General features: G+C 35.7%; 3 protein-coding genes across 4 annotated transcripts; 1 reads left to right on the top strand and 2 right to left on the bottom strand.

Moving 5' to 3' along the window:
• Positions 1-456: 456 nt before the first annotated feature.
• LOC114515650 (tolloid-like protein 1) lies at positions 457-4,432 on the bottom strand. Of its 2 annotated transcripts, XM_028534950.1 has the most exons (4): positions 4,387-4,432; positions 2,152-2,205; positions 837-976; positions 457-725 (listed from the first exon to the last, which is right to left on the bottom strand). In XM_028534950.1, the coding sequence occupies exons 2-4, from the start codon at positions 2,201-2,203 to the stop codon at positions 507-509; spliced, it is 411 nt and encodes a 136-aa protein (XP_028390751.1). In that variant the 5' UTR covers positions 2,204-2,205; positions 4,387-4,432; the 3' UTR covers positions 457-506. The 2 variants fall into 2 exon arrangements, with proteins under 2 accessions (XP_028390751.1, XP_028390752.1); XM_028534951.1 differs by lacking the exon at positions 4,387-4,432 and having other exon boundaries at positions 2,152-2,268.
• A 3,718-nt stretch (positions 4,433-8,150) lies between these two features.
• LOC114515642 lies at positions 8,151-10,140 on the top strand. The gene is made up of 3 exons (XM_028534940.1): positions 8,151-8,222; positions 8,520-8,783; positions 8,889-10,140. The coding sequence occupies exons 1-3, from the start codon at positions 8,202-8,204 to the stop codon at positions 10,068-10,070; spliced, it is 1,467 nt and encodes a 488-aa protein (XP_028390741.1). The 5' UTR covers positions 8,151-8,201; the 3' UTR covers positions 10,071-10,140.
• An 827-nt stretch (positions 10,141-10,967) lies between these two features.
• On the bottom strand, positions 10,968-12,359 carry LOC114544809 (probable ATP-dependent DNA helicase RecQ). Its single transcript, XM_028563326.1, has 3 exons — positions 11,833-12,359; positions 11,203-11,704; positions 10,968-10,994 (listed from the first exon to the last, which is right to left on the bottom strand). The coding sequence occupies exons 1-3, from the start codon at positions 12,357-12,359 to the stop codon at positions 10,968-10,970; spliced, it is 1,056 nt and encodes a 351-aa protein (XP_028419127.1).
• Positions 12,360-16,430: the final 4,071 nt, after the last annotated feature.

Below are 16,430 nucleotides of genomic sequence, written 5' to 3' on the forward strand. Positions count from 1 at the left end.
GATTTTCGAAAAACAGTAAAAACGAGGGCACAGTTTTCTTAGTCCGCGAGAAATAGGCTTTTTCACCAACGAAATTTTAACATATATCCGCAAAAAAATGACTTTTATGATGAAACTGACAGTGAAGTCCGCTGGATTTAGTAATTCAATGATATTTTTGCGGAAAAAAATCAAATTCCGCAGAATTTAGCAAAATTTGGCTAATTATGGCGGAATTTTAAAGTTTGGAAAATGACAAATTTCATTGGAAGGCGTTGTATATATAACGGCATTAAGACAACACACTAATAGTGCAGTTACATGTAATGGCCTTTGAAACGCTAAAAGATGCAGACTCGTCTTTAGATAAGAAAAAATTTATAAATCCGGTTACTATGAAAACAGCATGGCTTTGTCTATTTAGTGAATGATATAATCGATGCGGGCATGATCGAACACAGTTCGCTATATTATTAAAAAATCAGACAGTTTATACATGTATGCGTTTTCAATGTTCGCCATTAGCGTTAAATTTGTAAGTAAAACTTACCAACTGTATTTGAGAAATTCAAAAAAAATTTTGGTATAATACCATCCGAGTGGAATGCAATAAAGAGGTGGGATCCAGATGATGTCAGACTTAGTTTTGATTCGTCTCCACAATATCGTCCAAGTTTTTGTGCATACGAGGAGCCACCATCATAAACGTCCAAATAATTATAATCACAACGTGACTGACTTTGCGACTAAAAGTAAAACAAAAATAAAATTTGTTGGCCGTATTTCAGTACATTAAACGGAAGTTTTATTCCACTGGTGGGGTCAAGCTTTGTAAGAGTTACCTAATTATAACCTACCGAAAAATATGAAAACGTTAACAGAATCCTTGATCCATTGGTGGCAGAAATAATCCAGTTGCAGTCTATAGAGTAAAAACTGTGATAAACAGGACTTTTAAGTGTAGCAGGAGTATACAGATGGTTATTACCACATGGATCTGCAAGAAAAGAGAAAAATAATGTATTGCAATGAAAACGCTATTTCAAGTTTGATTTGATTTCATGAGCTACTTTTTCATTAAAAAATAGGAGTTTACGTGGTGTTGTTGAAGACGTGGCGGTGCCTTTATTAAAGGAAGAAAGACAAGTCCCGATTTATATTACAGTTCATACAATGAAGTATACTTTAATATCCTGATAAAAAGGGACTCGATGTTACGCTTACTTACTATGAGTCTATGACAAAATAAATTAATAAGACGTACAAGCGAGATAAGAAACCAATGCCATCTGACAATTTCACAAAATACAAAGCAAGACATAATCTGAAGACTATATATATAACATCTTTAAACGGAAAGTCGGCGCGATGTTGAAATAACTCGAGAGAATGTTGCGATCATGCATAATCTGATTGACTACGATAATTCAGTGTATACCAGGTCTCATAAATTTTATATAATTATTAATCAGTGATGTCAAAATTGATTGCTCGATCAAATGTGAATAACAGGTTAAGAATTTAAATTATGTTAACGATATTTAAGCACGCAATTTACTTTTAAGAGCTAAGCATTAAAGGGAAATCAAATATATAATAATAATAATAATAATTTGATAAACTTCTGAACGTGTTTCAATTTCCTTTAGAACCTTGAAGCACTCTAACTTTATTAAATGTCGTCTTCCGAATCTAAATTGTGGACCCAACTCAACCCACGCGCTTTTTCCATTTAACATACAAAATAATCGACCAAATTTCTACAGTTCAAAATTACTACACAACGGAACTTAGCATTGTGTGAACATACAGGTGCGAACGCTGACGATTGTCTGGTTGAAGACATTGGTGCTAAGTTATATTTACGCAATAATTATATACCCATGATATATATTTACGCAACTTTAGTGAGTGCGCTGTAATCATATGAAGTTGATTGTACTCATGCGCCTTCTTTGATGTCTTGTTGGGCTTTTATTCTTGACAAAAAATATGGTTTAATGTAATTACATAACGGATTAAAAAAGGCGCCAACATGTCGCAGTTATTTGCCTTAAAGCAGTGGGTAAAATGACCAAAAACTAAACGCAACATCGCGGCCATATATATTAGATTCTGATTTCATGCACAAACAAAGTACAAGAAGAAATAAAGGAAGCAAAAATTACGTACCTAGTGTGAATACTAGGCCACAGAGAAGTCGAGTCGCTATGAAAGCAATCATCACTACAAAATATTAAAAATATAAAGAATAAGTGTGTACAGGATACGACAATTGCGGGAGCACATGTTCATATATTCATGTGTTACATTATCATACTATTGGATGCGCAACCAGACAATGGCACAATTCATTCGTCCGAAGTGAATTGCATCAGAGAAGATATATATAGTAACGTGTGAACAGACTTATAAAAGGGGATGTTGTTGTATATATAGCTGCCACATGAGTTGCACGAACCATGACAGTGTCACACTTCCCTTTCGTACATTTTTTTATGCATAACAGTTCAGATATACTGCGCCATTTTAACACTCTTGCCAATCACATGTAACGTAATTATTGAGTAATATACAAATTAACTATAAATTATGTAATGTCTAAAAACTCAGATGGCCAATTTTTCGACGCAGTTTCTTGCTCACAATTGTGTTAAAAACTCAACAGCGCGGGAATAACTAAATCCACTATGGAAAATAATCATAGTTGTACATGCACTGTTTATAATATTTATAGTGTGTCAATATCAAGTTCATGCAGGACCTTTAAACATAAATTAGTGCTCAGTACGATATATAGAAAAATAATGTATTATTACATGTAGTGACCTACCTTCAACTCGTTTGCTTATATAATTATCTTGACTTAATTTGTCTGCGTCATGAACAGGAATAAGCTCCGCGATAGACCATGCAATAGATGGCCAATATTCATATAACTATTATATTCATGTTGTGCAATATTATTAATTTCTTATATAACAAGAATATATGAATATGTGCCCCTCCCCCCAATTATCGCCAATGTAAATTTGTAGCTAAGTCTTTGAGGTTATTCAGGAAATCGATGCCTAAATAAGATGGCGATGCATCGATCTTAAAGCTAGTGACCAGCCGATTTTTCGGAACATTAAAATGTTGACTTCTTCGATGCTTGCTCATTGTGCATTCCCGATAATTAACTAGCTTTACATTTTTCGGTTGCTATACGGACATTCGTCAACGCGGAAAAATACCTTTTTGACGAGATATTTCAAAGTTGGGCGGTCACAGTCATTCAAAATATAGCGAGTTTAAATTGCGTTTGTCTTATCCATGACGTGGAAGCGACCGCTTAGTGTTATTTACAACAGAAAGAAAATTGATATTTTTGACACAAGATCAAGTGGGTTTGGAGGAGGAGCATGTGTTGCCGGTAGCATAAATATCGACACAGACCGGACGCGATGCGGCAACGCGACGCGAATTTTTAGTTTTCAGAAGCACATAAATTGATTTCTGGGAGCAAAATGTAGCGCCTTTATACATAGAAGTGGGATCGTACTATAGTGGACCAAGAACTGCGTGATCCAGTTTCGATCTTGTGAAAATCGATAAACGCTCAGGAGATCTAAGACTAAGACTTGCATCATAAAAAATGATTCATCTAAATTACTGCTATTTTTCTCAGTATTGCATTGTAATTGAAAAGATTAAAGGGCCAATATCAACCTCAGGGAAATAACCTACTTAGATAGATCAGACGATTTTAAGAACATTTTCAATATATTTGATAAGACAAAAATTTGATCTTCATGTACATTTCGGGCCTCAAAGTTGGCTTTTTTCGTGTTTGAACGTGAGGTGCTGTGAGTGGGAACTAGTTGCCCTTTTTTCACCGGAAGTGACGTACATTGGAGAACACGCTAATTTTGTAAACAAAAAACACGCTTTAAAATATAGAAATATTGCGACAATAAAGTGCAAAATCTTGTTGTATATAAACTTTTTGGTTCGTTTTTCGCTGAAACGACGTCGTCAAGTTCTTCCGACAACTTAGACAGCCAACTTGATTCGGATATTTAATTCATCCCTGATCATGTATTGCCAATATTGGGAGTTGAAGACTATGCGATAGTGTTGCTTCAAGAAACAGTACGCCTACACATGACGGTTTATATCAACCTTACCAAGACAAACCGATTGCTGACCGTGCCGAGTATAATGAAGACTAAAAGAGGGTAGTCTACATGAAGAAAGAAGGCAGCTTCTTTCATTCGCAAAACGGCTGAACTATCCAAGTGTCAGATTTGTACAAATTAGCTATATTTCAGCCGGGTCTGAAAACGCTGATGGCCAATGTTTCGACGCAGTTTTTTGCTAACATTTGTGTAAATCTACAGAGCAAATTATTACATATTGACCTACCTTCATCTCGTTTGCTTATATCTTGACTTTAATGGTATGCGTCGCGAACAGGAATAAGCAAGCTCTGTAATTGCGGAATGAAGATCTTTTAGTCCATTGTCTCTACATAGCGATTTAAATGGGGGATGTTGCTATATAATTATAGAACATTTGAACGTTGGCATAGAACATTGATTGTTTTATCTCATTTCCCTCGATCTAACATCCTCAGTCTTTGTGGCAATTTCCTTTTGCAATTTATCGTCCACATTCGTCATATAATTATCCCTCCTTAATTCAACACATAATTATGCGATCTCGTCGATTTTCTAACTTTACTTTTCTATATTTGCAGTTTTTTCGTGGTCAGATCCCGTCGGACTTTCAAACATACATTAGGCCAAAGTACGATATACAGGGTGAGTAAAAAAAAACGGACACCTTTGAAATTCAAATTAGCCGGATAGCGGCAATAATGTGATAGAAGTTGCTTAAAATATTTCATAGGTATACAAAGCATATCATATTAATTAACCTAAAACATAAAGTTTGTTCCCATGCATTGGGAGTTAAAATGCATTCTAAGCTCTGTACATACAAAAGAACAGTTTTATCAAATCGTTTTTGTTGATTGTACATGGGAATTGTCATATTCCAGCCATTAGTTCACAGCTAATTTGAATTTCAAAGGTGTCAGTTTTTTTTACTCACCCTGTATAGAAAAATAATGTATTATTACATGAAGTGACCTACCTTCAACTCGTTTGCTTATATATCTTGAATTAATTTGTCTGCGTTGCGAACAGGAATAAGCTCTGCGATAGACCATGCAATAGATGGCCGATATTCATATCATTAATATATTCATGTTGTGCAATATTATTAATTTCATATATAACAAGAATAGATGGATATGTTACCCTCCCCCCTCCCCCCAATTATCGCTAATGTAAATTTGTAGCTAAGTCTTTGAGGTTATTCGGAAAATCGACGCCTAAATAAGATGGCGATGCATCGATCTTAAAGTTAGTGACCAGCCAACATTAAAATGTTGACTTCTTCGATGCTTGCTCGCTGTGAGTTCCCGATAATTAACTAGCTCTACATTTTTCGGTTGCTATACGGACATTCGTCAACGCGGAAAAATACTTTTTTGACGAGATATTTCAAAGTTGGGCAGTCAAGGTCATTCTAGCCTGTGCCCCAGTCCATACACGGAAAAGTATGGACTGTGCATTAATCTCAAATTTCGCGTCCGAGCGCTTTCAAGCAAACGGGGAAAATTTATTCAAATTATGCGGAAAATATGTATAATTAACTAATATGCAAATCAACATGGCCGCCGCGCAAAGAGAGACGTATCCAGTTTTATGCCAAAGGAAAGGATTAAATCGTTAAACTAGGCTATTGCGATTATATACATTATGAAGACGTGTAAAATTTGTGGAAGTGAATTGGTTAATAGGAAAGATATGAATCTAGTTGCTGGCACGAGCGAATTTCGGCCGATAGACTTCATTGTCCAGTTGCCTTTTAAAGTTCAAAGCAATTCGGCATATATTTGCCAAAAATGTAAAGCCAGTTTAAAGGCTTGGTTTCAAGCGCGAGATAAAATGCATAAACTAGAGAGAGAGCTGAATGAACTTCACTTAAAAGCTGGTTATTCATGCGAGATGAATGTTGCTAATAACCTGTGTGGAGTTAATCACGAGAAAACACTGGACCGGTATGATACAATGAAAACAGACAAAACCACCCAAACAAACATGTCATTTGCGATCGACACCTCTGAGAAGACAGTTGTGTTTGTTCATGTATGTTGGCCAACTGGTGAACGCTACAGACAACTCCCATCTGACCTCACACAAATGGGAATATATTTACTTAGAACACAAAATAAAAACATGGCCAAATTTGCATTGAAACACCCACTAATAAGGGCTCAACTGATCCCACTTATTGAAAAAGAGGTGAATAAAGAGTGTCAGGGTATGTGTAGAGAAAGTGTCAAGGTCCCGGTTAGTGAGCAAACATCAGAAGCCACAGAGCCAAAGAGCAGAAGGAATCTTTTTCCATTTAAGAAACGAAAAGATCAAGGTTGTGGCACTGAGAATGACAGAAAAAAGAAATTTTTCAAAAAGGATGTTCGAAGTATATTCAAAAGGACATCCAAGGAAGACCTATCGTCATTCAGTTTTGAAAAGGCAGAGTCAGAAATGAAGGAAAGGTGTCCTATATTCTGGAGCATCTTAAAGTCTGCATCAATGTCTTCTTCTAGGGCAGAAGATACAGACATTTATTTAACCACAGCAATTGTGACTGCTGCATCCGTATGCCTTAAAAATCGATCCCAGAGGATGACAGCCGTACAGCTGTTAATTTCATTGATAATTAACCATTCATCATACACAGTAAGTACAAATATATTGTACTTAATACATTTATGAAAAGTACGTAACACCTAAAGCTTTTTGTATCAAGCCTTTTGTTATTTATATCTTTTAAATCAAGATTGCAGAAAGCTGGGAAGCAGTAAAGATGGTCCCTCTAATTTTTAAGTATTTTTTGTCCCTGAATACTGATTATCTAGATGTTCAAAATTTAAACATTGGTGCCTCCTAATATCGAAAATGTTCCTTCAACCCTGATTTGAATAAAGTTTACAGGTGACTAGCATTAATGAGTCACATGGCTATTTGGATGAAAAATACAGTAAATTTTGAAATTTATGGCATCCTTTTGAAATTCATCAAAATGTTTTTCATCCAACATGGAGAAATACTATAGGTCACCATAACCTTTTTTTTGTATTGAGAAACTTTCTAGAAAATTAGTCTGATGCTATTTAACTACTTTCATTTTAGTCAACCTTAATTCGTTTAAAGCAAATGAGGCTTGCTGTTTCACACACTTTTTTCAACAAAAAGTTGGATGAGTTTGGTCATGGTCATGATGATGCTATCATGGAAATGATGGATTTGGAAAAACAAAGTCTGCATGAAAAATTCCCATCACAAAATGATCACTGTGTTGAGGAAAATGAGGACCAAACTGATAATGAGGGGAATTCATCTTTGTCTGAAGCATCAAAAAAAATATTGGAGCAACGCCTTGCACTTATTGAAGACAAGTTTCACTCTGACCTGGAGATTGATTTCGCTATACCAGCGATGAAACAATGCATTCGTATGTTGTTAGATTCAAATCTATTTGGACTGATAAAATTTTTAGTGTATAGTATAAATATTTATTGCTTTGTATACATTTATAATTTGCATGATCTCTTTACTGAGAGTGAACATTTTTCCTTTAAGAATCCAGTCCAGCAATACAGAAAAACACAAATACATGTATGTCAGAAGAAACTGATGTTGCCAAAGACCCTGTGGAAACAATTGTTTCTAAGGGTTACAAGGTACTGCATTTCTATTGTATTTGCCAATAGGTATCTAGAAAATTAGACATTTGTTGCCATATATAATTATCTTCACTTCATTTAATTTTTTTGTATTGTATTGTAGCTATGTTTTGACAACGTCGACACTTACATAAAGGTGCACAATATGACGGAAGCAAATCAAAACATTGACACCCATGATTGTGCAGTCTCGTTTGTGCCCAACCGTGTGAACAATAACACTTTGGGGATGGAAGCTCCTCAACAAGCACTGATGGAATTTGACAACGCCAATTTCTTGTGTAGTCAAGAAGATCATCACATTCAGCGTGACAATTACATTGTTTTGGTGGAAAGAATTATTACAAATGATATAGAGTGTCTACAATCTCTCAAAGATGTTGTCACTAAACATATCATTCATTTACATTCCAGGGAGATGGCAAAGAAATGTGATATGGTATGTTTACTAAACTACAACCCCCCCCCCCCCGCCCCCATATTATAAAATTCCATTTCATTTGACTTGTCTTTAAACGACAATTAGCAACGGAAAGAAATTCAAAAATCAATTCATTTCTTATCACGGGTTGTTGGTAAAGTTTGCCTTATATTACCAGGTCTCACGTAGATAGTTTGAGGGTGATCGAAGGGACTGAAATAAATTGTTATTTTAAAGACAAAACTGGCAAGCCATGCAAGCATTACCGTGTTTGTTATTACCATGTTTCATTGACAGGTCTTTTTTGTCCTTTAGTCATTTCTTCACTTACTACCTGCCGACGAAAACGACAAGGATGGAATAAATGAAATATTAACAACCTTTCAAAAATATCAGGTCTTTGTTGGTGATGATGAGAAAAGAATATACAATAAGCAAGGAGTGATTGGTGATCAGCTATCTGTGGAACGAGGAGCGAATGCCCAATTTAATTTGGTAAATGGCTTTACGCCCCAAGAGAGATTCGACGACATTCATTTTGAAATTGCTGATTTTCACTCGGAAATGAAATTCATGCAAGTATGTAAAATATATTATACTGTACGTTACTCATGTGACAGTTGAATTTTTTGTCAAAGGCCAAAAATAGAGATTCATGTGAGGGTTTTCTTTTTCTTCATTTAGCTTTGCATGGACCATTTTTACAAGAGCGGATGTCTCGATCGTTGCACTTTGGGTAGCGACAAAGTCATCATCAATCGACGCAATGTTGTAACAGAAGTGAAGAAAAATTATGCAGCTACTAAGAAATTTCTAGGCTTATCACTCGAATCGCGAGTGCTAGCAGCAACACTAACAGTTCTAGGAATTGAAAGAATGGATGAAAACCCAGACGAATCTGTTGTCCCGCATGGATTGAGCAACTTAGGAAAGCCAGAACGTAAAAGATTTCTGAGCGATTTAGCTGCTAAAGTTGTTGATGAGTTTATTCTACAAAAGAAGACCTTTGCGCACGTGTTACAAGTAAAAGAAGACCTAGAAGAAGAACGTTTATCTTTGGTAACAACCTCTGATGGAAAGTTGAGATGCCAAGAACCTTCTTGCAAAAAAACGTTTCGGTTCAACGGAAAGAGGAAGAGAGATCATGAGGAGAAAGCACATGGCATAGTAAAAGCGAAAGCAGTCCTGTCAATTGATAATAATGATGACGATATGTATAACTATCAATGTTCGTTGTTGGAGTATCTTATGCTACTAAAAAATTTTCAAGATGGTGTGTCGGAGGGAGATGGCGCACGTATTCTACGTTGTTGGAAAATTTTTCTTTTGTATTTAAAAGCCGACGGTCCTTCGAGTAGAAAGTATTGCTTAGAGGGATTATATCTCTTGTTCCAAGTTAATTGTTTGTTGCCTGCTAGAGAATCCTACCGACTCATTTGGAATAGAAGTGTCAAGAAGAAATCGGGACTTGGCGGTAATATCCCAATTGACTTAGCGATGGAACATTACATACGTATAGTAAAACTACTAAAGAGAAAACTTGGTCCTAATCAGACAAACGAGAATACTTTGCAGCGGTACATGAAGGCACTGGGATTTACTAAGAATTTGCTTGAAGATTTTGATGATTACACTGGGATTATACAAAGATCTGGACGACATTACAAAAGGTCAGATTCAAATGATAAAGCAAAAATTGTAGAAGAGCTCATGAATTCGAAAGCTTTAGTTCCTCAACCAAAAAGAAAATATGCTGTGTATAAAAATATCAAGCCAAGCATGCTTGCTGATTTCAATTTCCACCACTTTTACGACTGGATAAACCAGCACAAAGATGACACAGTTAAGAAAAGAAAGGCACGTTAATATAATTCACAAAAGTTCCATGTGTGAACATGGCGATGGCCTGTAACATAATGAAAAACATTAAAGATTTTCAACCGAAATGCCTTTTAACTTTTTTAATAAACGTTGTCTTACGTTTCTATAGCCAGTGTCAACCTTTTCTCTTATATATAATGATTACTCCTGGCTGCAATTTCAGTATTTTCATATATATATGTATATATATTTTATATATTTCATACAAAATAAAATAAATATATATAAACCCTATTTATATACAACTTTAACAAAATGAGGACTGTTCTGAAGCATCCATACTTGTTTCCTCATATTCAGTCAAATTGTAAGAACAATCAGCTACTGAGTCAAAGGATTGTAGCAAGTCGGAATCCCAAAATGAATAGTTGTCATTAACAGAGTCATTCATGCTAAGCCATTCATCATGGAAACTAGTTTCCATTGATTCATCCAACTTTAGCACATTAAGTGATGACATATCCTCGATCTTTATATCATTAAAAACTTTATTTAGGATTACTAAAATGTCATGAGCATAGACCTTACGCCAGATCTCAACATAATGTGTGATATCATCAGTTGTGAACAGGTATTCGCAGTTTGTTAAAACCTGATTGATGTGGAAACTGCTGAATTCGTTCTGAACACTTGACAATGATATTGTTGCATCCTTGGTGAAGTTTATTTTATACTCTTGAAGGAGTGTGTGTAGCTCAGTTTTTTGCTGGTCTGAAACAGCCCGTTTTTTTTTATCAGCAGCAGTAACAGTTAATTGCTTTGTAGCTGAGATCATCATAGTCCACTTGCAGCAAGATTTGGAGCAGTTGCACAGCTTTGCACAATTGTCACAACATTGACAACCAGTAAATTGTTTTTCTTGATAATTTTCAAAATTCTTTGTTAGTCCTTGTCTTCTACAACTGGATCCTTTAATAAAATTTACCATTTGGGATTCAGAACCTCTCAGTAATTTTGCATTGTATAGTATTCTACTGATACTACTTGTACCATCACGTCCAATCCTGCCACTTTCTTGCATATAGCATTCTATGTTTTTTGGAGCTCCAAAATGAATAGATTCGTTAACATTGCAACAATTGACCCCCATACCAAAAGCAACAGTACATATCAGCACCCTCAGGCAACTGTCGGGATTAGCAAATTGCTTGACAATATGCTTTTTTGCACTTTCTGGTGTTCCACCATGAAACATTTCCACTAGTCGAAATCTAGGATTTTGTTCATCTTTCATATAAATGTTATCTTCTAGTACAGATGAAAAAAAATTATAAATGCTTGCACATTGTTTTCGCGTTTGAGTATATATGAGTCTTCGAGAACACATTTCCTTTTTCTCCAGCAATTCAGATGTGATGATATGAAAAATATCTTCAAAGTCTTTGTCATTTTCAACATATTCAACACAGTATCTAATATTTTCTCTTTCCGGGTTTTTTTCAATAAAAAATGTTTCTGATTCACTAATATTTAACATGTCAAAAACTTTATGTTTTGTTTGTTTTGTGGCAGTAGCAGTAAATAAAGCAAATTTTACTTCTTCAGCTAAAAGACATCTAAACTCATGGAGTTCCCCATACCATTTTCGAAATGGCTTTTTTCCTGTTACATCTGATCCCCTGTTAGAAAAATAATCGTATATTATTAAACCATTGCACTCACATACACTTGTGGGACATGCAGAACCTTTTTAACTGGGTACTGGGTAGGCAAAGATGCCAAATTTACTTTAATATCATATACCTACCAGTGTGCTATTATATGTGCTTCATCAAAGGCCACACCAATGCAATGATCCCTAAAGTCTTCACTGTACAAAATTCTTCTCCACTCGTTTTTCCCAAGCATGCATTCAGGCGAAGCATATACCAACGAATAAACACCGTCCTTCACATCCTTTAAAATTGTTTCGTATTCTGCCATTGAGTTCAAGGATTCTTTGGAATATAGGCATATACAAGAGATTCCAATCTCTTTCATTCGATTGCATTGATCCTCCATTAACGATTGCAGAGGTGAAATAACGATCAATGTTGAAAATCCTATACTTTGCTCATAAACCATGTCATATATCCACGGAAGTGATTGAAAAACAATTGACTTTCCATACCCAGTTGGAGCGTTAAAAAATATATTTTTACCTTTACAAAAGCTTTTTATCAATTGTATTTGCTCATGGTATAATTCATTTATGTGGAATACATGTTTAATGAAGTCCAAAGCTTCTTCGAATAGAGCATCTTCAATTTGCGATCCTTCATGCGCGGCGGCCATGTTGATTTGCATATTAGTTAATTATACATATTTTCCGCATAATTTGAATAAATTTTCCCCGTTTGCTTGAAAGCGCTCGGACGCGAAATTTGAGATTAATGCACAGTCCATACTTTTCCGTGTATGGACTGGGGCACAGGCTAAGGTCATTCAAAATATAGCGAGTTTAAATTGCGTCAGTCTAATCCATGACGTGGATGCAACCGCTTAGTGTTATTTACAACAGACAGGTAATTGATATTTTAGGCACAAGATCGAGTGGGTTGAGGAGGAGCATGTGCTGCAGGTAGCGTAAATATTGAAACAGACGAAACGCGATGAGGCAACGCGACGCGAATTTTCAGTTTTCAGAAGCACACAAATTGATTTCTGGGAGCAAAATGTAGCGCCTTTATACATGCATAGAAGTGCGATCGTACTATAGTGGACCAAGAACTGCGTGATCCAGTTTCGATCTTGTTAAAATCTTTAAACGCTCAGGAGATCTAAGATTATGACTTGCATGATAAACAAAAAATTATTCATCTAAATTACTGCTTTTTTTCTCAGTATTGCATTGTAATTGAAAAGATAAAAGTGCCAATATCAACCTCAGGGAAATAACCTACTTAGATAGATCAGACGATTTTAAGAACATTTGCAATATATGTATTTGATAAGACAAAAATTTGATCTTCATGTACATTTCGGGCCTCAAAGTTGGCTTTTTTCGTGTTTGAACGTGAGGTGCTGCGACTGGGAACTATAGTTGCCCTTTTTTCACCGGAAGTGGCGTACATTGGAGAACACGCTAATTTTGTAAACAAGAAACACGCTTTAAAATATAGAAATATTGTTGTGTATAAACTTTTTGGTTCGTTTTTCGCTGAAACGACGTCGTCAAGTTCTTCCGACAACTTAGACAGCCAACTTCATTCGGATATCTAATTCATCCCGGATTATGTATTGTTAATATTGGAAGTTGAAGACGATGCGATAGTGTTGCTTTAAGAGACAGTACGCCTACACATGACGGTTTATATCAACCTTACCAAGACAAACCGATTGCTGACCGTGCCGAGTATAATGAAAACTAAAAGAGGGTAGTGTACATGAAGAAAGAAGGCAGCTTCTTTCATTAGCAAAACGGCTGAACTATCCAAGTGTCAGATTTGTACAAATTGGCTTTATTTCAGCTGGGTCTGAAAACGCTGATGGCCAATGTTTCGACTCAGTTTCTTGGTAACATTTGTGTAAATCTACAGGGCAAATTATTACATAGTGACCTACCTTCATCTCGTTTGCTTATATCTTGACTTTGCCGGTATGCGTCGCGAACAGGAATAAGCAAGCTCTGTAATTGCGGGATGACGATATCTTAGTCCATTGTCTCTACATGGCGATTTAATTAGGGGATGTTGGTATATAATTATAGAACATTTGAACATTGGCATAGAACATTGACTGTTTTATCTAGTTTCCCTCGATCTAACAACCTCAGTGTTTGTGGCAATTTCATTTTGCAATTTTTCGTCCACATTCGTCATATAATTATCCCTGATTAATTCAACACATAATTATGCGATTTCGTCGATTTCCTAACTTTACTTTTCTATATATGCAGTTTTCTCGTGGTCATCGCATTTATAGACCATTTTCAGTTTTTGTATATATTTTCATTTTTTTACATTGGTCGTTTGTTATTCTTCCATGCAACACCGTTGCGCACCATATTCGAGGACTCGCCTGATAACAACGATTTAAAAGTTTCTTATTTCATCAGAACTTGCACGATATGACTTTAAAACTTTGGGAAGAACTTCAGATATATTTCTCGTGGCATTATACCAATGTCATCACTAGACGTAGGATTTTTTATATAATTTCGGAGATTGTTGTGTCAATTACAAATAGTGATTACATCATCGTCATCCATCCCAAATCTTCATCAACATTCCTTTCAGGTTGTTTCAACACTGATGGTAGACCATTTTTGTATACACTGAATAAATGAAACTGGTCCTGATTTACTTCCTTTGGGTACTCCGCCATGTATGGTAACATTTTCTGACAAACCTTTCCCAAATTTGGTAACTTGACTTGTCCCACTCAAAAATACGATGCCAGCCATGACACGCACCAGTGCTGGTCAGATACCAATTTTTGAACACGAACCAAAAGACGTTGAAAGGGTCTTAATTTCGAGCAGAATTATAAACAATTCAAATTCAAGCCAGGAACAGTTGATGAAAAATGAGTCAACTACCGGTACTCCGGTAGTTAGCAACTACTACGCTTTTGCAATTGAGATGCCGGTGCAAGGCTCTTGCCACGAGCAAGCATTGCACCGGTATCGCATGCTTGGCGGCCATGTTGGCCTGCATTTCTTGCCATGCATCACCTCTTTACTTTTGTCTTACCATTCTTGCAGTGTTAGAAGAAGTAGGCTTTGTCCAAGCAAAGCAACTTGCTAGTGATATCTTTATATCAGTCTTAGAGAAGGGGTTACCAGTCAGTGCCAGAATGCAAGAGACTATCAAAAACAACTGTTTTAAAACTTAGCCCTTCATGGTTAGGAATTGTCAAATGTGGGAGAAGTTGACCAAATTCTAGCTTCTATGCTGTGCAATCTTTTAAATTTCTTTTAAAGTTACACATATTTATTTTTGGTTCCCTTCCATTAGATCCAACTGTTATGAAGGTGTTACTCTGACCGAGCTGAATTTGAATTTGTTTAGAAATGGATCTGGCCAGATATTACTCTGATTTGCTTTTTGTAATATATTTGTAGATATGCCAGTTCCATATGTGAGCCATGGTAGCAAAACAAAGATAATTATAAATTGCAAGAAGTGCTTAAACTATAAATCATATATATACATAAGAAATTTTTATTTGCCATTTTATCAATGAACCATCAGGAGTGTTTTATTAAGCATAAGTCTGGTTTTCACTTCAATCATATCCTAGTTAACTTTAGTAGTTGATAGCATTTTTAAATAAATAGTTATAATGTAGAAAGTGATAATATTCCACATCTTACAACATCCGGCCAACTAATATGCTGCACTAAGCTATATCCAGGTTAAAAATTAATATAATCTTTGGTTTATGTAACTATGTTTATGCAGTATATAAAATACCTATAATCTTTCGCATGTGATTTCCATATTGAATGTATTGTTATAGATGATAAACCTAATGAAGGCATGTTGTCAATGTTTGATTAATTACAAATATCTATCCTAGAACCTGGTAGGACTTTATTATGCAAATATGTATGTTTTTGTCATTAAAGTTTAATTGCTTGCGATGCGTAGCATAGCAAGCTTTAAAATGGGCATTTTTTTTTTTTTTTTTGTTTTTATTTTTTGGGTTCTAGATAGTAGACCTCCGCTCGGCCACGGGGTATAATTATTATTCAGCAACTCATTATTATTCAAGCGACTGATTATTATTCAGCCAAAAGTCTTACATCTTTTAGCTGTTTGACCTCCCCCCCCGGATATTTAGTATCACACCATACAGTCGTCAGTTTTTCGGAGTTTTTCGTAGCTTCCGTCACAGTCAAAACACGACGCTAATGATCTTTCATCATTCTTTCATCAGATATACGTAACGCCTTCGTATATATTACCGTGACTATTGTGTTTCGGGTAGCTTGTGGGAGACATTTAGCAAGCGTGCGTGTAATACAGAGCGCATGCGTCGTTGTAAAACATCAAGCGTTTGCACTGGACTTCGTTTTAAAAGGCTTTTTGTTAACTATAGACTAACGTCTATGCTCCCTGTACGACACGATTTTACATTTTGCAAACAATGGATAGAATTGTCTGTTCGGAGGCTTACAGTTATCTGGTCGGATGTCCTTTCAGCCAGCGAGCATTGACGACATGACCAAAGTTGGTTGAAACGCGTGCCTCTATCCGCATTCACATGATTTGTTGTTGTTTGGTTCTGTACCTTTACCTTATTTAGTTGCTGTGCTATTTGTATAGACTTGGTCATAGCACTCGGTCAAAAAACACTACAGGGGTCCAAAATTTTAATTGCAAAAAAGCTGAAGAATAAAGTAAAATTTTGGATCTATAA

Source organism: Dendronephthya gigantea, unplaced genomic scaffold, assembly GCF_004324835.1.
Source record: "Dendronephthya gigantea isolate DGI-Jeju-01 unplaced genomic scaffold, DenGig_1.0 000004F, whole genome shotgun sequence".
Classification (NCBI taxonomy): domain Eukaryota; kingdom Metazoa; phylum Cnidaria; class Anthozoa; order Malacalcyonacea; family Nephtheidae; genus Dendronephthya; species Dendronephthya gigantea.

Bases quoted from the DNA above. Each gene is read 5' to 3' on its own strand.
- LOC114515650 (XM_028534950.1), bottom strand. From the start codon at position 2,203: ATGATTGCTTTCATAGCGACTCGACTTCTCTGTGGCCTAGTATTCACA. The intron at 977-2,151 runs GTACGTAATTTT...CTTTTCTTGCAG, and splicing joins TGGCCTAGTATTCACACTAG to ATCCATGTGGTAATAACCAT. The intron at 726-836 runs GTAGGTTATAAT...TTTTACTTTTAG, and splicing joins TAACGTTTTCATATTTTTCG to TCGCAAAGTCAGTCACGTTG.
- LOC114515642 (XM_028534940.1), top strand. From the start codon at position 8,202: ATGGCAAAGAAATGTGATATG. The intron at 8,223-8,519 runs GTATGTTTACTA...TTTGTCCTTTAG, and splicing joins TGGCAAAGAAATGTGATATG to TCATTTCTTCACTTACTACC. The intron at 8,784-8,888 runs GTATGTAAAATA...TTCTTCATTTAG, and splicing joins CGGAAATGAAATTCATGCAA to CTTTGCATGGACCATTTTTA.
- LOC114544809 (XM_028563326.1), bottom strand. From the start codon at position 12,359: ATGGCCGCCGCGCATGAAGGATCGCAAATTGAAGATGCTCTATTCGAA. The intron at 11,705-11,832 runs GTAGGTATATGA...TTTTTCTAACAG, and splicing joins GCACATATAATAGCACACTG to GGGATCAGATGTAACAGGAA. The intron at 10,995-11,202 runs GTGCTGATATGT...ATTTTATTAAAG, and splicing joins ATCCCGACAGTTGCCTGAGG to GATCCAGTTGTAGAAGACAA.